General features: G+C 32.3%; 2 protein-coding genes and 1 long non-coding RNA gene across 3 annotated transcripts; all 3 read right to left on the bottom strand.

Annotated features, from left to right (window-relative positions):
* Positions 1 to 1,783: 1,783 nt before the first annotated feature.
* LOC11414600 (disease resistance-like protein CSA1) lies at positions 1,784 to 11,590 on the bottom strand. The gene is made up of 7 exons (XM_003604850.4): positions 10,996 to 11,590; positions 8,334 to 9,384; positions 7,604 to 8,058; positions 6,359 to 7,463; positions 5,793 to 6,068; positions 3,488 to 4,285; positions 1,784 to 2,814 (listed from the first exon to the last, which is right to left on the bottom strand). Exons 1-7 carry the CDS (start codon positions 11,445 to 11,447, stop codon positions 1,930 to 1,932), a joined length of 5,022 nt encoding a protein of 1,673 aa, XP_003604898.4. The 5' UTR covers positions 11,448 to 11,590; the 3' UTR covers positions 1,784 to 1,929.
* A 3,701-nt stretch (positions 11,591 to 15,291) lies between these two features.
* Positions 15,292 to 18,705, bottom strand: LOC120580046 (uncharacterized). Its single transcript, XR_005645679.1, has 3 exons — positions 18,070 to 18,705; positions 17,598 to 17,786; positions 15,292 to 15,425 (listed from the first exon to the last, which is right to left on the bottom strand). It is a non-coding gene; the product is annotated as an uncharacterized lncRNA (long non-coding RNA).
* Positions 18,706 to 21,410: 2,705 nt separating this feature from the next.
* On the bottom strand, positions 21,411 to 21,977 carry LOC112420749 (uncharacterized histidine-rich protein DDB_G0274557-like). Its single transcript, XM_024780389.1, has one exon. It carries the CDS (start codon positions 21,975 to 21,977, stop codon positions 21,411 to 21,413), a length of 567 nt encoding a protein of 188 aa, XP_024636157.1.
* Between the last annotated feature and the right edge of the window lie 1,780 nt (positions 21,978 to 23,757).

Genomic DNA, 23,757 nt, shown 5'->3' with positions numbered 1-23,757 from the left:
TAAATTGTCTTTCTCATCAATCAAGTTGTGAGTATCTGATTCTTTGTGCCAAATTTATGGAATTTCTGCCAAACAAGAGGAAGAAGAAGAGTGATATATTTTTTCTGTCTAATTTGCAACCCTAATAGTGGTTGAAGCGTCAAACTCAATGACATAAAAGAAAGCGCTTGATGGGAGACAACCAATCATTTTTCTAATATTTGTTATTTTGCATGTCTTTATTTTCAGTAAAAAAAATAAGGGTTAATTAAGTAAATGTTCCTTATAAATATTTAGAATTTTTTTTTAGTCCCTACAAAATAAAATCACATTTTTTAGTCCCTGTGACATTTTCCTTTAGCATTTTAGGGACCGAAAATGCTGACGTAAAATTTTTACGGGGACTTAAAATGGTGATGGAAAATTTTATAGGGACTAAAAATACAAACGAAATTTTTTACAGGGACTAAAAAGTGCGGTTTTATTTTGTAAGGACTAAATATGAAATTTTGAATATTTATGGGGACCATTTACTTAATTAACCCAAAAAAGAATGTAAAGATGGACGGAAAAAAGAAAAAAAAATTATGTCCACAATTATCTTTTTCAATAAGTTGTCTTTGTTAGTGTGTCTGTTTTGAATTCAGTTGTATGCCCGATATCTTTTGTATTGCATCTGATTTTGTCTATTATTAATGAACTTGCTTTTTCTTGAATTTTACCAATTTAGTAACAAAGATTTTAGCAATGGTTTGTCAAAAGTTCAAAGGAGGTGATTGCTTGCATGGGTATTCAAAGGGAAGTGTATGGCATGAAGGAATGCTTAGGTAGCCACAAATTCCAGAAAACCTCGGCTTGTTAATTATATATTTTTGATGTAAGACAATTTTGATTTACTATTTTTAAAATTGATGAGAAATTTATTTATTCTCTTGAAACCTATGAGTTTTTAGTTACTTTTATTATTTTTGAGAAAAAAAAATCATCTTTTTGACGAAAAATTTCATAAGTTAAAGTTTCAAAATTTGGGCTTGTTACACAGAAGCCCGACACACATCAAAATCAAGTTTTTAGGGTCACCTTATGGAGTTTATGGAAGCGTAGGAATACCAAATTATGGAATGACACATTCGAATCCTCCCAAACAATTTGTGATATAGCAGGAAATCTCCTAATCATATGGGAAAACGCACAAGTCCTTAGGAATCAAAGCTTCCGTCAAGATGAGGGCCGAGATGAGACAAAGTGGGTAGACGCGGGCATTGGGGAGGTGTCAGGTATTCTCTCTGCCCTTCAATGGGTCTGTGATCTTCAATTGGTCAATGCGGACTCCAAAATAGTAGTTTAGAACATCTACGGTAATAAGCATGGTGTTTCTGACTTTAGTGCAATTATCAATGACTACAATCGTCTACTCGCTTCTGATTTAGTGAACTCTGATGTAAAGTTCATTAGAAGACAATCCAATGAAATTGCTCATAGTTTAGATAGGGTAGCTCCATGTCATGCTAGTTTCCACATTTTTATTAGAATTCCATCTTTTATCTCTACGATTATTATGAATAAAATGCACTAAGTTTTCTTATGTAAACAAACATAATTATACCCAACACTTAATTAATAAGTTTAAAATAAAGTTGATGTTAATCAATTAGAATTATTACCTAACTGGTTAGCAGTACGAAATCTGTGACATAATTGAACCAAGATGGACAGAACAACGAAATGAATTCTAAATTCAATTCGAATTTGGATATACAAAATAGTAAGAACTAAGAATTCATATAACGATAGAACACTGAAATTGGTATGAATAAACTACTGATATCATAAGAAAAAAGATCAAGTACAACTAAAAGTACATAGGGTGTACAATACTAATCCCCTAGTGATTATAGAAAGAAAAAAAAAAGAGCAACATCAAACCAAACCAAGAATAGAATCCCACGTCTAACTTTCTACGTCACGCTGTATCTGGGTAACGACATCAGCAAGCTCCTCTAATCTCACCTCTACTGCATTGAACCTAGCTGTAACAGTCTGCTCGTGTCTGACAAAATCAGCCCTGAGCTCTCTGATTGCATCCAAAATCTGAGCGCCTAGAGTAGGTTCTATGGTCGCAGATGCTACTGTTGCATGCTGTTCAGGCTCACACTCAGGTGGAGGAACATGGTGCTCCTGATCAGGTTGTTCTTCAGCTGGATGAATCTCCTCAGCTACTGCCTCTACAGGCTGGTCAAGGTCATTTGGTACTAGCTGTATCGGTCCCACGACATCAACACATAACCCATCGCCGTGCTTGGTAATCTGGATGTGGTTCATAGTTTCCTCTCCAAAGCGATTGATGGTTTCATCATCACCACTGGAAACACTGACATTATTATCATCGTTGCCAGAAACAATAACATCCTCCTCATCTACTACATGACAGCGTTCCATTTTTTTGTCGTCTGGTTCATCATATGATAGAGATATTGTAGTCTTGTCAGCAATGAAACCTTCCCCTAAAACAACCATAACCTCCACTTTGTTACCAGGTTCTAGAATTGACGTTACGGTCCGCCAATCCTCATGGCCAAAAGAGGTTAGAGTATCTCTTTTGTAAACCTGAATGATTCTCTTTGTGTAATTTATGATCAATACACCTTGACACCCTTCTGATGCTATGTTCTCCGGGGAAGAGTAATAGACAATGAACAATATCATACTCTTCAGGTTTCGCCCCTTTATTGTTGGGATATCAAATATTATGGAACAACCTTTGCAACTAAAGCTTGACCATTCACAATTATTGTCACAGGGAAGCAAAAATGAATCCGATGTCTCATCTGCAGTCTGTAAAATGGAATTAGTAATTTAGAGGATCCAAAAAGACAAAAGTTCATTATCTAAATGTAATTTATTAGTAATTTAGTAGGAATTAGTAATATATATAAATATTCTTGTCTGAAATAGGTTTATTTTTTCCTTAAAATGTATTTTGCGCGTAATATAATCTTTTTTTAGCACAGTGCTTGTAATTTTTAATTCTTCACTTGAATTATCTGTGACTTGATCCTTAAACAAAATGTGAGACTTAATCATGGAGTTGTTCCCAGTTTACACCCATTTCAAAAACTATAATTAATGTAAAGTAAGTTTTAAAACTTTAAGAATTAAATGTGTCAGATTCAAATTAAGGAGGAAATAATTTCTTAGAAAATATAATTTCAACTAAGGATGTTTGCAGTGAGATTTGAATCAGTTGAGACAAACAACTAGTTGATTCAGATATAAAATTACATACGGTTAGGTTCGATTTGGATGAATCATTTAAAAAATCTGATCGAATCTAATTAAAGGTAGTTTAATTTGGATAAGTTTATGGATTTTCAAATTACATTTGTATTCTTTTTTTGAATTAATATTAGAATAACATGGAAAAGTAAATATCATAAAAATAACATTATGGAATGATATTAATCGATTATGTTTGAAAAATATGAAACAGTAAAAAAATAATTCAAACCTGTAAAATACATTCTTCGGCAATGTTAGAGACTTGGCATTTTGTTCCCATCTGAATAAGGAGATATTTCAAGTAATTCTTTGACATTGAAGTGCAAACTTGACCAAGGCAATCATCAGTTAAAGCAGGCGCATACAGATCAGAAATATGTGATGTAGTTGAACTTGCACTTGCTTCCAAGTTCTGACACTTTGTGGCTTTTAATACATCCAAAAATCTTGCTATATCTTGAGTTAGTTGTAGATCTGAACCACACTCCACACAAAGAATTCGAAGTTTTTGAATGTCCTTGGAAGAAGCAAGTGATGACATGGGTACATATGTTTGAACTAGGGATATCACATTATTTGAAGGCGACATCCAAGAGCGAATGAGAGAAGGGAATACATCACGTGAAAATCCTTCAAAGCCGCTTAAAGAAATATATCCAATGTTTTTCATTCTTACTATTGAAAATGGAACTTTTTTTATAGCAGTCTTATCTGCAATCAAGGTAATAAGAGATTCCATCTGTACCAAATCCTCCTCCAATTTGTCAATCATGGAACATCCAGAAAGAATCAAAGTTTGTAGAGATTTTAATGTATAGATGCTTCTCGGAAGTTTCCGAAGACCTGTGCAGTTCGTTAAATTTATCAGAAGAAGTTTATGGAGAGATCCAATGCTATGGGAGACCGCAGACAAACTTGGACAGTCTTTGAGTACTAGCTTTTCAAGATTCGGCATATATGAGAAGTCTGGAGTTTCAGTCAAATCCTGAGAATGACTAAGATTAAGAATTTTTAAGTTCTTTAGCATCTGCAAGAAAATAAAACCACAAGAGAATAGTAAGAAAAATTTCGGAGAAAAACTAGATTTGAATTTGGAAGAATGACTATTTTCCACTGAATACTTCGCAGTGTGTAACACACGCTTTATTTGCAGACATAGAGACCAATTAATGTTACACAAGTGCAGCTAACAATATTTTTAGAGGACATGTGCGAAGACATAGTTTTAAAAATTAATTTTCATAGTTTTACTAAATACAGATATCAAAGACACATTAATACTTCAGAACATGATACTCTACTCAATATTTCTTAACTCAAATTGACACTATTGTCAGAGATTTTCAAAATAATAGAATAAAAAAAACACTTAAAAGGTGTGCGTCTCTTAAGACTTTGTTTGAGAGTTTGAAGGGGAGGGGAAGGGAGCGCTCAGGGGGTGGAAAATATAGGAGAAAATTGAGAACTCTTTCACATTTTTTGAAAGAGTTTTTGTTAGTGAATGATAAATTAATGCTTATGATTAATATATTTTTAATTTTAAGAATTTTATAACAAGATAGATTAAACTTGAAAAATTCATATAAACCCTCCTAAACAAAACCCTCCTCCAATTTAATTTTTGAGTTTCTCCAAACAAGGAGGATTTTATATTATTAAAAAATAACCCTCCCAAGCCCTCCCCTCCCCTCCCAATGTCCTCTATTTCATCCAATTGCTTACATTTTTTTTCTTTCAAAATCCTCACATCCCTTTCACTCTAAACTTGCAAACAAAGTCTAAAGGGTTTGAGATTCAAATTACTATGTTGTTTTCTATGTTATGTGTTTAATTATGAATGAATATATCTTTTCGTTTGAATCTTTGTTTTCTATGTTATGTGCCACTCTTTGTTAAAAGTTTTTTTTATCAAGTTGTGCATGTTGCTCTGTATTATGATCTAAGTTTTTGCCAAAATCAAAACAGTAAATAATTTATTTTCTTTTCTTATGGGTAAATAGTAGTTAGGAAACAATTGTTCCGTAAACTATCATTGAATGGTGTGCTTGACACTGGATGTGCAATTTATATTTAGGAATTCCAATGCATCTTGAAAGGGAATCATGGATACCCTATTGCATCTAGTTTTGAAAACATAGCGGGAGCGAATCAAACCTGAAGGTTAGTATTCAAACATGCTTTAAAGTAATTGCACAATCATCTTATTCATCTCTTTTCTATTTGTTGCATCCTCATCCTCGTATATACAGTTACCTTCTTTCTTTCTTTCTTGTGTACTCTATTGTAGTTGTTTGGTTGAGTTTATTTAAACATAACGCACAAAATATAAGTCAATTTTAAAACACTAGAATATTATTATTGTTTTACAAAAAGTTTCTCTAAATAATTTACTATTAATTAAAGTGAAACTTTGGAACAGCAATGCACTCTTCCTTGAAGTGCACTATACAAAAACTAAATACCAAGATGAAATGGTAGATTTAAATTTATTGCTTGTTCTTCTTTCATGAGGAAATATTAAATAAAATTTGTACCTTGTTCTTCTTCCACGTTTGTGTGAGATTACTATATTTCAATTCGATGGCAACTAGACTTTCTTGCTGAAATTCTGCAGGAATGTAAGTTAATGGAAATCCATGCCAGTACAACCATCTAAGATTTCTCGAAAGGTGTTTAAAATCTCCTTTAAGTTTCACCCCAGCAAGTTGAAGCAATCTGAGTTTATACATCTTCTGAAATGCATTGGAATTTAGACGAACTAAATTTTCTTTTGGAAATTTCAAAGCCAGACCCTTGACAGCTTCTGCTCCCTGAAATTAAAAAAAATCAGAGAAACATAAAAAATCATGAATTGCCGCCACTTATAAATGCATTGTCAAGCTATCACTTATTCGATGTGGGACTCTTTAACACACACAATTAACAAAAACCAAATCATGAATAATACTAATTTTCATATTTCATGAATCTTGATCATTGATTCAATAATGTATGGTTCTCAACCTCTTCTACTGTATTTTTCAGTAACTTCTATAAACAATACAAGGAGTTCTCTAATTAGTAATTAATTACCTTAAGATTGTTCAAAAAAAGTAATTACCTTAAGATTAGAATCATTATATAACATATCAATTACTTCGTCACTACGCCACAACCTACTGCGGTTCTCAGGATCCAACGGTGATTCCTCATAAATTATTTGTCTTCCCATGTCTCTCAACAAATCATGCACTCTAAGCTTGTTCCCATTGTCAACAGTTACAAGGCTTCGCTCTAAAAGGATTTTCATTCCAGAATCAGCAAAAAACCCACACCCATTTAATATTTGAATTACATCATTTTGGTCCATCCCAATAAAGAAACAGGCTATATCGAGAAATATTTGTTGCTCTGTAACATCTTTTAAACCATCAAAGCTTACTCTTAGCTTCTTCTGTACTTGATCATGGGGAATACATTTGAGTTTCTCCAAAACTTTCTGCCACTCTGTTATTTCACAGTCAGACAAATAGGAGCCAAGGACTTCAAGTGCTAGTGGCAATCTTCCAGAATAAGCAATCACATCTGTTGAATGTGTAGCAAAATCGATTGGAGGACTTGGTAGCTTGAATGCATGCCAACTGAAAAGCTCAAGAGATTCACTTTCGTCCATTTCTTTTATAGCATACAATTGATCACATGATCTTAGGAGCCTCATATCTCTTGTCGTGATGATTATTCTACTTCCGGAACCAAACCATTCGCGACTTCCACACAAAGCATTTAGTTGGTGCAATTCAGTTACATCATCAAGCACAAAAAGCACCCTTTTCTGAGCAAGTCTTTGCTTCAATATAATTTTCCCTGATTCGATGTCATGTATCTTGGATGTTGTTGTTTTGTAAACATCACAAAGTACCTGTTGCTGCAGTGAAACTAGATTAGTATGTGTCTCCCAGAATTCCCGTACACCCAAAAGGAAGCTCATTCCCTCAAATTTGCTCCCAATTTGATTATAAATGGCTTTGGCAATGGTTGTTTTACCTGTACCCCCCATTCCCCATATCCCAAGAAGTAAAACATCTGATTTTTTTATGTTTAATAGCTTAATCACAGTGTCCACACGAGATTCTAAACCCACTGGATGTTCAGCAACAAATAACTTTGTCCTATCAAGCAAATGTGTGACACGTTCAACAATGTTTTTGATATCAGCACTTTCATTCCTATAAAATAAGAAACAATAATAAGGTGCATAATCAATTGTATGTATATAATCATTATTCAACATATGCTTTTATCAAAAGAGGAAAGAGAATTATATGCAAGTATCACAGACAATAGTCTAAGAGAGAACAAAACTAACCTGGAACCTAAGAGTACAAACCCAGCTATGCCACCAATATCAAAGAGATCTCTTCTCCAATTACTCTTTTTGGATTCATCCATTGAGATTTTCGATATCAACTTTTTAAAAGCTTTTCCAAACCGACCTTTCTGATCACGTACTTCTGAGGGAGCTACCTCATAGAACACTGGCACAACAATAAGACCCTTGGTTCTTCCAATTTCCATTATCTTCTCCAACTCTAGCATACACCATCTTGAATTGGCATAATTTGTAGACAAAACAATGATAGAAATTCTAGACTGCCCAATTGCTCGCAACAGTGAGATTGAGATCTGATCTCCTCGTTGAATCTCGTTATCGTCTTTGAAAGCATGAATCCCTTCATTTTGAAGAGAGGAAAAGAGATGTGACATGAACTTTGCACGACTATCTTCCCCTCTGAAACTCAAGAATACATCGTACACCTTTGGCTGAAACATCGAAGAAAAGAAAAAAATAAAATCATCAACTATGAGATTACCCACAATTTAATATATATTTTTTTTTTCTTTTCAATTTACAATCATACTGATAAACTTTCGATGTTCTTTTGATGATTAAGAAACTAAATGTTAGCGAACTGATTTCATTAATGTTTACTTTGATTCGTTTTCCTTTTTGGAACCAAAATACCATACATTGGTGATACCTCAAATAGAGCTAGCCTCAAAATCAGACACAAACACACACACACACCAACACTCACCTGATCGGTCTTATTACTTGATTTCCTCCTAATGACATCTCTTGCCATGGATTGTAGCAAAACATGCATTTGAAGATTGTTATTCTCATCGATGGTTACAAAGCTCTTGTCTTGAAGGAGACTTATTTGAAGATCTGTGCATTGTGTTGACCTATTTAATGTTTCGAGTACATCATTTTGGTTCATCCCGATAAAGAAAAGTGCTATATCAAGGAATACCCGTCTCTCTACATCACTCAAATCATTAAAACTATCTTCTAGAACTCTTTGTACTTCTTGTAGTGGAAACATTTTGAGCAAATGCAACTCAGACTCCCAGAAATCTACTCTTTTCGAATACAAATTGCTGCCAAGAACTTTAAGAGCAAGAGGCAATCCCCCAGAATAAGCAACTACTTGTCTCGAAAGTTCAACAAAATCTTTACCAGAAGTTGCTTGTCTGAATGCACCCAAATTAAAAAGCTCAAGCGATTCACTTTCGTCCAGTTGTTTCACTCCGTAGATATAGTCAACTCCATGTTTCTTGAGTAGATGTCTATCTCTTGTTGTGATGATTATTTTGCTTCCTCGACCAAACCATTCCCGATTTCCACACAAAGCCTTTAGCTGATCCAATTTATCAACATTGTCAAGTATAAGAAGTACCCTTTTATGTCGAAGTTTTTCTTTTGAAATCATTCTTCTTGCTTCTGTTGTAGATATATTACGTTCAAATTGTTCGTCAATATGAAAAATAAGTTCCTCTTCTAAATAAACTTGAAGTTTATCTTTCCATAATCCCTCAGCATTTTCGAGGAACGACATGTGCTCAAAATAGGGACCAATTTGATTACATATGGCATGGACAATGCTTGATTTACCAATCCCTGGCATCCCCCATATCCCTAGTATGAGAGGAGATTTTGACTGTTTCAATAGTTGAATCACATCTTGCGCCCCTGAATTTATGCTCTTTGTATAGAAAGCACTGAATGAGTCTCTCTTTTTCAGTACACGACTTACATGTTCACCTATGTCCCTAATATAATCCTGAACATATTCATGTTCGTACCTGTATAAGATATGAAGAACTTATACATGTGCACAGGTCAAAGGAAATGTGAAAATTACAATCTCATGTCTCGATCATCTATTTTTAAAAGAACTTATATTTGCAAAACTCACAATCAAATCAATTTTTTTTTTCTTTTAGATTTGGTATGCAACTCAATGACCGATTAAGCAGGGACTAATCCCTCCTTCCACTAGTGAGTAGCGAAGGCTCAATTGAAGCCAGAACAAAACTCTGTATGGACTGACATGGGAATTGTTGGCACGGATTCAAACCTCAAACCCAACCCTTGGTAGAGGGCGGGGGTGCAACGACCTAGGGCCCAGGCCTGCATGGCCCCAATTGTTTTTTACAGAGAGTGTGTATAACAAGCCTTGTTTTATATGGGGGTATATAATAAGTTGCACCCAAAGGGCCCAAACATTGACAATTGAGTTCTAAAGAAAAAGGGTTAAGGGTTGTTTGAAGTATGTTAATGTTTAGGCCCTCTTGGTGCGATTTCCTATATATACACTATAAAACAAGCCTTTTTATAGACACTCCTCCTCTATAAAATTTTTGTGGACCCCTTATAGGTTCGTTGCCAATAATTTGCCAAAGACATCTAATATTGAAAATCTTAATGATGATTATGAACAAAAAATTCCTCATTTTGATATTTATAATCCAAGGAATTGGGAGAATCTTGAAAACAAATAAAAGGATATTATAGTTGAAAGGGGGTCTACTAGAGAAATGATTCTTAATTTTCCAAATGATAAATATCATAGACATTTTTCATAATTGATTTTTCATTAAAATTAAGCAATGGCGAGATTAGCGATTGAAAAATGGTTAGTTTATTGCAAATATGTTGACAAAGTTTATTGTTTTTGTGGTGAATTGTTTAAATCTTCTACTTCTAGAAACTTGAGTTTGCTAGCAAGTGAGGACGACTTAAGTGATTGCTAGCATATTAGCCGAAGACTAAAAAAACATGAAAGTAGTCTCGAACATATGACTAATAAAATCAAACAATTGATAAATACTTGCAAGAAGAAACTATGAAAAAGAAAGAGCATTGGAGACAAGCTTTACATAGATTATTTTCATTTGTGAAAGGTCTTGCTATGAATAATCTTGCCTTTAGAGGATCCAAAGAAAAATCATATAAAGATGTAATGACAATTTTAAAATTTTCTTGGATCGACTGAAATGAGTGTAAAATTGAATTTGATAATGCAAGATCATGTGAGACGCATTTAGGATCATGAAACATGATCTGAAACGCATTCAAGATCATGCAGCCCCACCAATTTTTTGTAATGTTATTCTTTTGTAGTAATAATATATATGATGATGACTTGGGGTGCCAACATAGTTGTGACTTGTGATTTCAAAACATCGTGTTGTGGTGACTTGGAGTGTCAACGAAACTGATTTATGAATTGGCATAGTTAATTCATTTATAGTTCATTTAAATAAGAGAAATGCTAGGAACGCACGTGTATAGAAGCCGACCAAACTTCCTGGTCTCAAAGCTTACACCACGGAGGCAATCCATGGGGTTTAAATCAAATCAAAACATATACTAATATTTGAAATCAAGCAAATATTTAAGTTTAAAAGTACCTGTAAATGAGATCACTCGGCCCAAAATATTCGGTAGCTTTAGTGACCCCTACTACCCAACTCAAAAACTTGTCTTTGTCTTTACCGATTCTATCGATAAAATCATGAAAAGCGTTTCCATCAAACATACCTCCCTCTGATCTTTCATGCAAGGGATAGACACCATCAAAGAACACAGGAAAAACAACCAAGTCTGAGGTTCGACAACATTCAGTTATTTTCTCCAATTCTTGAACACACGATATTGATTTGTTATAATTACTTGAAAAAACGACTATAGCAAGCTTGCAGTATCCAACTATTGCATCGAGTTCTGACTCATATTGCAACCTCTCCTCAACCCCGAAAAGAGCGGTTCCAGCTTTTGAACGAAGAACCGTATTGAGATGCCAAATAAAATGATCCCTGTCCTGAGCGCAGATACTCAAGAACACTTTGTAGTTGTAGCTCATGGATTGATTGGATGGTGAAAACTCTTCAAAGTGATAAGTGAATCTGAAGTTGCAAGTGAAATGATGAAGCTGTATGAATTGCTTACTTTTGTGAGTATTACTGTTACTATTTCAAGTCAAAGTCGTCTTATAAACTATAGCTATTGCACTTGCAACGAACATTACTAGTCACTCTACTTTGATCAGTTTTTGGTATTTTTTATTTTTTTTTGGTTTAGATACCTGCACTTTGTTAAAAAATTGTTATTGATCCTTTGTTAGTTGACCGTTAAAAACAAAATTTTAAAATTAAAAAAATTTAAATAAAATAATTGTTTTTAATTACTTCCTTCGTCGGATGACCTATTTGAAAATGTGCAATATTGTTCTAATATACTTTGACCGTATTTTTCTACTAATATACTTTGACCGCACTTTGATAAATAATATCATATAAGATGTCGTTGGATTCGTCTCGATGAATATTTTCAAAATATCAAATTTTATAATTTTTTCTAAGAGATTAGTAAAGTTATTTAAGATCAAAATTGTGTATTAGTATGTGTGACAAGGTCGTCACTAGAGATAAAAATAGGCTGGGCCGAGTTAGGCTTTGCAAGGCCTAAGTCTGGCTTGTCAAATTTTTTTAAGGCATGTCATAGACTTACTTTTTAGGTCTTAGCCTAGCCTTATGAAAGCCTGATTAGACTTGCTAGCCTATTTAAAAGTCTATTTCATATAAACATCTTTAAATAAGTAATGCGATCTAATGTTAAATTGACTACCAAGCTAATAGATCAATGATATTAAATTCTTTTCGATATTTAACATGAAGTTTTAGAGAAGTTTACTATATATTATATCATATTTCAATTCTAATTTATAATAATACATTTAAATATGCGAAAAATAATGTAAACTAATAAGCTTAAATTACTTTAAAGGTTGACAAATTTATAATTTAATTCAAAGTAGAGTATATAATATAATAATCAATAATATTATTCATATTTACTTAAGTAGGCTGGCCTAATAGGCCTAAAAGTCTTTTTTAATAGCTTGTGACCTGACCTTTTAAACTAAATAGACTTTTAAAAAACCTAAATTTTCCCTATTTAAGAAAAAAGTTTGACCTGATCTGTCATAGACTAGGCCGTAGGTCCTTGTAGGCTTGTCTGACCAATTCCATCCATAATCGTCATTTAATATAAGACGGAGGGAGTAATATTGTTTTGGTAAGTTTCAGGCCGTCAATAATTATGATTTGGTTTAGAGTTTTTTTTTTTTTTTTTTTGAGAGCGATTTGGTTTAGAGCTTGTTTTGGAAAAGTTTAATTTCTTGCTTAACCAAAAAGGGTATATTTTTTATACGTTTCTCTTCAGTTTAGTATGATTTAGATATGATCTCGAATTGCAACTCTTTGAGTGGAAATCGTTGAGAGTTCTATTGGTAAGGATTTGTAGATGATAGTATAAAGGCACTAGTTAGAGGTATGTGTTTTTTTTTAGGGATCTGGCACCATTGGCCATTGTTCAGGAATGCAAATATTATGTGTTAACGATCTTCCGTGATTCAAAACCCATATGAAATCTTATTGCGTTTGAAACATGAAGGTACTCTGTGAATACAGGGAATGGTTTGAGATATGCGCAGGACTGATGTATCACATAGCGTAAATATCTTAAAGGGGTCTTCTAGAAGGGAAATGTAACTGTGATAAAAACAAAGCTAGGAAAAAGTAAATATGGTGTTAATTGTGATGGTGATGAATTTTCGAGGAAAAAGTAGAAAAAAGAACTGGAGTTCCCTCTTTATGATGATTTTGTTTTTTTAATTAAATCAGGATAAATGTTTTTCTTTGAGAGAGAATAAATGTTAATAATAGTGCTAATTAAAAACAATTATTTTATTTGAATTCTTTAAATTTTAAAATTTTGTCTTATAGTATGTCACATGGCACGAATTAATTGAATCACGTGACACTCAATTAGTTTTGTTATTTTATTTTAAGGCTAAAATATGATTTTAGTCCCTGCAAATATGCCTCGTTTTGGTTTTAGTCCCTGGTAAAAAAAAAATTTGTTTTTGGTCCCTGCAAAATTTTTTGTTTTTGAAAATAGTCCCTGATCCCACTTTTGTGATGATTTGCATACGTGGCACATTATAACTGAACCAATTTTGTAGTTTTTGGTCCCTGCAAAATATTTTGTTTTTAAAAAAGAAAAGGGACTATTTTCAAAAACAAAAAATTTTGCAGGGACCAAAAACAAATTTTTTTTTTACCAGCGACTAAAACCAAAACGAGGCATATTTGCAAGGACTAAAACCATATTTTAGCCTTATTTTAACAATCAACTATAACAGAGAGATCAATAACAATTTTTTAACAAAGTGCGGATCTAAACCAAACAAAAAAAAACCAACCTGGTGGAACCAATACCAAAAATTGGTCAAGGACTAATCACATATTTGTTGTTGAATGAAAGAGAAAAGAAAGACATATGCTGAAATACAGTGTGACCGAATAGCACTACCGAATCTCTATTATATAAAGTTAAGTAGTTTGAAGACTAAACTATGATATATTTACGGAATAAATATTCTACATAATATTCTATCATAATTTATTTATTTATTTTTGGTACAATATTCTATCATAATTTACTTAGAGAGTAAGAAAAATATATTTACAATGTAAATATAATATATTTATTTAATCAATAAATATCAACACAAAAACAAAATGGTAAAGGCTAATTAAGGACTATCCTATACCGTAAAGGGATATATTTTTTTGACCTGTGTTTTTTATTTTCTTTCAAATTTAATCTAAATTTAAACTATGTTATCATTACTATTCTAATTATCAATAAAAAAAATAAGTTTCTTCAAAAAAAAAAAAAAAAAGTGAAATCTCGTTAAAATAAGAACAAACTATAACAATATAATAAAATAGTTGGCACTATAAACTATTTTTTTAAGGAGACACTGTAAACAACTTTTTTTTTCACCTTACATAAAAAAATATATTCTATTTTGGAGTAGTTATTTTTCTTCCAATGTTACCCAGTTCACTAAATAATTGTAATAGAAAAGATGAACCATCTTGACCCTAGTGATCATAAACTCACGCACCTTATATTCTTGTTTGACTTAAGTGATATATCACAGCAACATAAACACAATCCCCATTCATTTTCAAAGCATCTCAAATACGATTTTTCACACCATTTTTGCGAATTTCACCAACTTCAACGAAATCAACATCAAATCAACCAAATCAACAAGTAAGTTATGCTTATCCTACTTCATTGCTTCTTTTTGGTTTAAATTTATGATTTTTTTTTTTTGAGAAATATGAGATTTTTAGGTTTTTAAGTTAGAAATTGTAGTTTAGATGTTGTTTAGAGTGCAGTGTGGTAATTTAGGGTTTAGAAATTGTTTGATTTTAAGTAGATTGAAAGTTGGACTCTAGGTATTTGATAAAATGTCTAAATGAAAATTTGTTTGTTTTTTTGGATTGTTAATGATGAAATTAGTTAGAAATTGATTTGCTATTGTTGATCGTAGTTAGTTTGACTGCAATGTGGTAATTTACAGACTGAAGTGACACTGCCAAAATTTAAGCGTTGTTGAATGAGTAGGAATTGACACAATATCCGTTGATAAGTGTTCAAAAGTGATATTTAAGTGTTTTGCAAATTATCTAAGGAAAAGCTATAATTTAATGTAATTATACCAATTATGCTTCATGTGCCTTGCTCTACCCATTTGTGCAGGAAAATAAAAGCAAGGACCAAGAAATCATCATTCTTTGCAAAGACCAACTCGCCAAAGCAAGTTTAACTCACCAAAGCGAGAAATTGGCAGAAAGTCCCAGGATTGCTAGCGCTCAACATGCCAAAGCGAGTTCACAACAAGACCAAACTTGCCAAAGCGAGAAAACTCCGTAAACTCCCATGCCTGAGGTTGAAGAACTTTGTGCTGGACGACCCAACACTGAAACAAAGATATTTGTATGAGGAACAAAAAGACTCATTATCATAAAATATGTTTTTTTTTTTTGAAGATAAAATATATGTTAATAAGATAGGATGTTTATAAAAAAACATCAATTCCAAATGACTAGTTTAATCAAGTCTACTAAAAACAGTATAACATAAGTATCCAACACAATTGAAATACATAATACAGAATCTTATATGAAAGTATTCAAACTAAACACAAAAATATAAGGGCCACAAGACTCTGATATCTAACAAGCTCCCATAGACCCTTACTAACATCCTATAGGAGGGCCTAGGTGGTCCGAGGCAAGGGTGTGGAATCTTATGGAAGCACGTTACATGAGGTTCCCTAGTCGCACGATAAGGGAGCCTAGCACGTCCTTTTATTAGCACACACAACCATGATACACATCCTAAGGTTAGTTGGAGGAAGATGATATTTTATTTTTATTTTTTATGACAAATGTTTTTTTTTTTAATCATGACAAATGTTAATATATAGTTGAAATATAGTAGTAAGTAGTGTGAGGACTTGGAGCAAGAGTAGATTGTATTGCTCTCCAAATTGGATTGATTTTGATTGATTATAAATTAGTACATGCTTGCCTATTTATAGTGTGGATGTCATATTCTAGATAGTTCTTTCTAGATTCTTCATGACATTTCCTACTACATGTAGTATTTATTAATGCATTCTAGAGAAATCTAGGCATGTACATCATTCTATAACATTCTATAGGTTACTAATGCATTCTAGAGAATTAGAAATATGCATCACATTTTAACACTCCTCCTTGATGCATATTTCAGTAACTCCAAGCATAGTTCGTAGTAGCTCAAATTTTGATCTTGGTAATGCCTTTGTGAATATGTCTGCAATTTGGTCTTCTGTAGTGCAATATTTGAGTTGGATCTGTTTAGTCGCTTCAGCTTCTCTGATAAAGCGATATTTTTTCAATGGTGGCATCAGGGCTGCGTTCAGTCATTAACAGGGCGTAGCAAAATATGACCTTGTGTCACCAACTATATATTCTACAACATGAATTCTACTATCCTACCAAACTAGAAAATCCAGCCTATGGCTCAAAACAAAAGGAGTACATGTAGCTACAAGGGCCTACTTTGTTTGAGTTCAAACCTAAAACTAAGAAGGCAATAGAGGAGTTCAGGTAGCCTAACAGGCCGATCCTCTTAAGTTCAAGTCCAACTAATGTCAAAAACCTATAGCGAATAATGCTCAAATTCAGATAGAGCACAAGTCCAGACAATAAATTAAAATGGAGACCTACGACCTCTGATGATCAACTTCAGTACAAGCCTAGGAAGAAAAATGTAACTACTAAGAGAAAGAATGAGTCTCTGTCAAGAATCTACTACATGAGTGACAAGGGGACTCACAAGCAACTATGAAGCAGGAATGCTCCCTGTCATAAATCTTCAACAATGTCGACAAGGAGATTCACATGCAACTAAGCAACATAAGTGGTCCTTGTCAGATGTCTTTAACAAGACTAACAAGGAAAATTACTGGAGTACCTAAGGAGAAAAAATGGTCCATGCAGAAGTCTTCAACAAGACCGACAAGGAGATCAATAACAAATATTATGGCAAGAGGTGGCACAAATTCTCTATCATGGTGGAGCTAACACCTGTCAAATTGATCAACTATGAAGAGTTTCAATGCAGGAGGAGATGATAACACAAATCTATGTTTGAGCAACTACGTACTACATTTGAAGTTTTCGAAATATGCATCAAGGAGGAGTGTTGAATTATGATGCACATTTCTAGATAGGCTTAAATATGCATTTCGTCCTTGTAATTTGGGCGTGTTTTGGTTTTAGTCCTTGCAAAAAAAAATAAAAATTAAAAAACATCCTTAAAAAAATATTAAAATTAAAAAACATCCTTAAAAAAATATTAAAATTAAAAAACATCCTTAAAAAAATATTCAGCTGAGTTGGCATGGTTTTGGCCACGTGGCAATGCTGATTGTGCAGCTTTTGCCACGTGGCATGCCACATAATATTAAATTTAAAAAATATTTTTAAAATTCTTAAAATTGTTTTTAAAATAAAAAAATATAAAAATAAAAAAAACAATTTAAAAATATTAAAATAATTTTCTGAATTTTTGTGTAATTACTAATTAATGATCAACACACCTTGGCAACCTTCAGATGTTATGTTTTCCGAGGGAGAGTGATAGACGGTGAACAACATCATACTCTTCAGGTTTCGGCCCTTCATTGCAGGGATATCAAATATTATGGAACAACCTTTGCAACTAAAGGTTGACCATTCAGAATTATTGTCACAGGGGGGAAAAATGAATCCCAAATCTCATCTGTAGTCTGTAAAATGAACAAATATTTATTTTATCATCTAAAATAGGTAATTTATTTTCTAGAAAATATAATTTGCTTGTATTTTAATTCTTGACTTGAAATATGTGAATCATGGAGTTGTGCACAGTTCAGACCCATTTCAAAAACTTCGAATGTAAAACGAGTTTAAAAAATTTAATCATTAAACTTGCGTTTGAAAATAACATGTTAGAAAAATTTAATTTCAGACAGCAACCAAAATTCCAGTTTATATTTTAAAAAACTAGGTAAGTAGAAGAGTTATTCAAACCTGTAAAACACTGTCTTTGGCAATTTTGGAGACTTGGAATTTTGTTCCTATTTGAACTAAGAGACATTTCAAGTGATTCTTTGACTCTGAAGTGCGCACTTGACCAAGTCAATCATCAATTAAGGGAGAAGCATACATATCAAAGATCTCTGATGTAGTTGAACTTGCACTTGCTTCCAAGTTCTGACAATTTGTGGCTTTTAATACATCCAAAAATCTTGCTATGTATTGAGTTTGTTGTAGATCTGAACCACACTCTACACAAAGAATTCGAAGTTTTTGAAGGTCCTTGGAAGAGCCAAGTGATGACATGGACACAGATGTTTGAACTAAGGATATTATGTTATTTGATGGCGATATCCAAGAGCGAATGAGAGAAGGGAATACATCACGTGAAAATCCTTCAAAGCCGCATAAAGAAATATATCCAATGCTTTTCAATCTTACTATTGAAAATGGCACTTTTTTTTATGGCAGTCTTATCCGCAATCAAGGTAATCAACGGCTCCATCTGTTCTATGTCCTCCTCCAATTTGTCAATCATTCAACATCCAGAAAGAATCAAAGTTTCTAGAGATTTTATTTTATTGATGATTCTCGGAAGTTTCCGAAGACCGGTGCAGTCTGTCAAATATAAATATCACGTAAGTTCTTTATATTAAATAAATAATATAGTAAAATTATGAGAGATGTGGGAAGATAGTGCTAGTGTTTATATCCTAATATACCTTTATGTACCTACACACTTAACTTATTCCAACGCACACCTTAATCTAAGAAGCTTGATCCATTAGCATATGTATGTATATGATCCAACAACCCATCCCCTTCTCAAGGCCGTAAATACTAGTAAGCATGCCACTTGTATATATGTATATATATTTATATACCATAAGTCGCTAACTTAATAGCCAATAGAGATCGGCGATGACAATATGTACAAATAAAGGAAACCCTAGACATAAGAGAGAGAGAGGGAGAAAGGTCTTTGGTAAAACATCATCGTATTGCAAAGAGAGAAGACCTCATAGAGATAGGATGCTAGCTTTGAGGAAAAGGATCAATTAAGCTACTTTCTTTCACAAGTCGCTAGGCTGGAGAAAAGAAGACACAATTGTTAAACTGTTTAGATTTGTTGCTGTCCTTGAGTTCGATGTCTATTGTGAAAGCTTCAATTCAGGTATGGGGTGAGAGAGAAGAGTTTGAGATCATGAATGTAAATTAACTGAGATGAACGGGAAAGTCGTATTTCCCAAAGTTCGTTTGGGGTTCACCGCGACGGTTGTAGCCCTTGGAGAGAATGATTAAATTAATGTGCAAATTTAGAAGTGCGAGGTTAAAAGATGAATTAGAAACATTATTAGGATATTGCTTGATTAAAATTATGTGAATGGTATTTGATGTCAATGATAAATTTTGTGCATACGCTCATGTTTGATTTTCCACAACGATTTGAATTGATAAATTATGTATATTTATTGATTGAATAACTAGTACAAAATAGTTGATGTTTGGTAGATAATTGTTTTGCTTCTGCCAATTTGGTGCTATAGAAACTAATTATGGGCTAATTTGTGAGTGTAAGGATTGTGTCTACTGTTTCTTGCAAAATGTTGTGTTCCGCTTCTGTATGAAATTGGCTATAGTGGTATTCTAAGAAGTATTAAAAATGTCTTAGATTTTATATTATTTTTTTTTGAATAAATCCACTTCTATATTGTTGTCAAGAGTCATCAATCTGTTTGTTTTTCTAAGTAAATGATGAGGCTTAAAATAGTTTGATGATGAGAATAATGATGTCGATTAAAATTTGTGGTGTGAATGACAATGTATTTTCATGATGCCGATGTTTTTTATGATGATGATGTGAGTGGTGATTAGAGTCGTGCATTTTAGGGGGAGTCTTGCATTCATAGGTGGAATATGTGACTATGTGTATATGTGTAATACTTGTCGAATTTAATTCCTTGCGTTCATATAGAGTCTAGAGCATAAGTCTTGCATATGTGGGAGAAAATTCCAGTAACATACTTCTGACAACTATGTTGAGAAAAGTCCAGTAACATACTTCTGACAACTATGTTGAGAAAAGTCCAGTAACATATCTCTGGCAACTATGTTGAGAAAAGTCCAGTAATATAACTCTGGCAAAACGATGAGTAGGTGTGGTACCACATTCATATAGGTCTTAGGATTGAGTCCATATGCATAAAAATTGATGATGATTTGTATTTGGTGAATAAGTGTAACTGCGTGAGACGATAAAGGTGATTGTATGTCGATGTTCTTATGAAGATGGTTATTGGTGACTATATGTGTTGTGACTATTTTGGAATTAAATTTTGACATTGTGTTTGTGAAGATCTTGGTTCTTATGTTGTAATGATATTCTTTTTTTTACTAACGTGGATTGAGTTGATCTAGTATATTCTTCAAGTTTTCAATATTATGTTTGTGATGTGATATGACTTTGACTTAATTGCTTACATGTTCTTCTCATTATTTTATACTATTACATGTTCTCGAAACTCACCCCTTCGTTGTTTGTGTTTGCTGGCTTGGCCCTGCTGTTATGAAACCGTAGTTCTATAGGTTTATGAATCTTGGAGTCAAGTACACACCGTTATTTTGGGGAAAAGCACCGCTCTGGTAGTGGCATGGGAAAAGGGATATGCTTACTTATTTAGTTTTGTATAAGAAAACCATTGTTTATGATGTAAAAGAAAATATTTTCAAAAGAAAAAGATTCGATGTTAATATTATTATAATTTTCAAAGAAGTGAAATGTGAATTATGTTTGCTATGTGTCAATGTGGTATCCTAAATCTTGTGGAAAAATTCTTATATTAATTTGAAAGTTTTTATTTGACACTCTCCACTATAAATATTACTCAATTTTTAAATAAATAATAGTAATAATTATTTTGAGATTTAGGGTGTAACACCTTGCTTGCACCCCTTTCCCCTAGATTCTCTCTCTGAAAAAGTATTGCCGGTGGAGTTTCCCCCGATCTCCTAGTGTATGTATGTATTATAATTAGTGATTTTTACTTGATTTAAAATAAGTAAAGATAACAACTTTGTTATATGATCAACATTTATTTGAAACCCACGTTAAAGTAATGAAAAAGTAAGAAAAACTAGTGAGGTAATATTGATTACCACACATCTAAACTTTAATACCACGAAATAGACTTTTAAAAGATTTGAAAGTAAAAAAAAATACTATTAGACACAAAAATTAATAAAACCAACTTACAAAATTTCATTTATATTTAATTCTTACAAGAATCATTTTCGAATTATTTCACTCATTATTTGAAACTTCTACAAAGTTTCTACTAAAAATAAGATAAAGACGGTTCTTTAACAGGAGCATAGGTTGGGGATGATGGGCGATGGTGATGATGGTGGCGATGTTGATTGTGATGATGATTCATACGAAGAGAATGAATATGGGAAGATGGTGGTTGTACGAGGGCACGTGGTGATGGGTGTGGGAGAGGATGGTAGTGGTAATCAATGTGAGGATGATTTAGACTGAGAGATTGAATATGGGAAGAAGATGGTGGTTGAAAAGGAGGAAGGGGTGATGGATGAGGAAGAGGATGGTAGTGGTAATCAATGTGAGAGTGGTCTAGACTGAGAGATTGAATATGGGAAGAAGATGGTTGTTTAAAAGGAGGAAGGGGTGATGGGTGAGGAAGAGGATGGTGGTGGTAATCAATGTGAGACTGGTCTAGACTGAGAGATTGAAGAAAGGAGGAATATGGTGGTTCAACAGGAGCAGGGGTTGGGGTTGGTGGGTGTTGGCGAGGAAGGTAGTGAGGAGTATTAAACTCTTTAGCAAACACTGCCAAAGAGCTTACTTGGAGTAAAACTAATACAAAAATTAGGACTTTGGCCATGTCTCTAGTGAGAGGGGGAAGTAACATTGATATATTGGGAGTCTTTAAAGGAGTGTATTTATAGGGGATTATGCCTAAAGTAATTTCAAAGTTGTTTTTATAGGTAAAAACTTAATGTACAGAGACTTTGAAAGATGTAATTTTGAAATTTGTAATTATATATATTGATAATATTTGTAAATAGACATTAATAAACATGCATAATAATGTTTTTGAAATTTAAGTAGAATATATATTTGAATACTTTCTTCATCTTTTTATTAATATATTGTGTAGTTTTTGTTATTACTTTTTAAAGATATAAATTACATAATTATTAATACATTTAAGGAAATTTATTTCAATAATAAGTTTTATATATTCAAAATTTTAACAAATAGATAAAATATGTAACCAAAACTTAAGAAAAAGTTCAGTATTATGTTTGAATACTTTATATATAAATTATATTACTAATATATTTTATATTTATTAATTTTCTTATTATCTAATGTAGATATAAGAAAATAAGTTACTTTCAAAATTACAAAAATACTCTTCTACTTTAAAATGTTTAAATCTCATTTTCATGTTTTTTAAAACAACTTTTCTTCTCTTTTTAATAAAAATATTTTTATTCATTCTAAAAAATAATAATATTTCATTTGTGAACTTCATTTTTTTATATGTCAATTCATTGTTTTTACGTTTTTTGCCTTCTAAGTTGGTCACTAAATAGTATTATTTAAAAAAATAATGCATATACAAGAAAAATACTTTTTTAGGGGAGACAAGACAATTGTTTGTCACTAATAAATTCATTAAGTTGAATTTTTATTACTTTCTTCTTAATAAAAGTGATGACACATTATAAAATATAATCTAACTATAATTATTAAAAAATTAAACACAAAGATGATGTACATCATTAAAGAATTACTAAAAAAATAAGGTTTTTATAAAAAGAGAACAAATATAATACACCAATTATATATATATATATATATTTATTTTTTTGCATTTGATAGTTTTCACGTTTGTTTTGTACAAATGAGTCCTTAAAGAGTGAAATTGAAAAATACAATTCATACATGGGACAAGTGGTTTGTTACAAATTATTTAGTTAAATTGTGTTTTTCAAGAGTTAAATAAGTTTTTGATTCCTGTAAAATTGAGGCCTTTTAACTTTAATCATTACTTAATTTTAATAGTTTTTTAGTTCCTATATAAAGTTTTTGCAGTCAGTTTTAGTCCCTTATAAATCAAAATTTGTTTAATTATGTTTAAACTCTTACATTTTTGAACAATTTTTTGTATACGTTTTAAGAACATAAATTAAAGTTCCTCCGCAAAAAATTGCTCAAAATTTGATTTGTACAACCATAAGCAGATTGTCATTGAGCGATGGAGTTCTTTTCAACCACTCCTCTAGTATGTTTGTTTTGTTTTAGATATATTTTAGAGCAGTTTCTTATGGGTTATGAGATATTTTGCATTTTTTTTCCATTTGAGTCCATGTAATCATATTTTTTTTTCTTCCAAATACCGGCAATTACATAGTTTTTTTCTTCTTCATAAACCAGTAATACTTGATGTTTTGAGTCATTTTAATGAGAAATCATGTAAATCAACAAATAAAGACATCACAAGAAGTTATGAAGGCAATATAATAAAGAACAAAGGAGTTTAAAAAGGTTTTTGAAGGCAATAAGAAAAGGGAATATATTTTCCCAAGTCAAAGAACAAACAAAAATAGCATTTGAATGATTAACACATAATTTTAGACACAAAAATATCAAAT

Source organism: Medicago truncatula, chromosome 4 (assembly GCF_003473485.1).
Source record: "Medicago truncatula cultivar Jemalong A17 chromosome 4, MtrunA17r5.0-ANR, whole genome shotgun sequence".
Taxonomy (NCBI): Eukaryota; Viridiplantae; Streptophyta; class Magnoliopsida; order Fabales; family Fabaceae; genus Medicago; species Medicago truncatula.
Note: the sequence above shows the minus strand (reverse complement) of the source record. Positions and strands in the feature narration are given on the sequence as shown.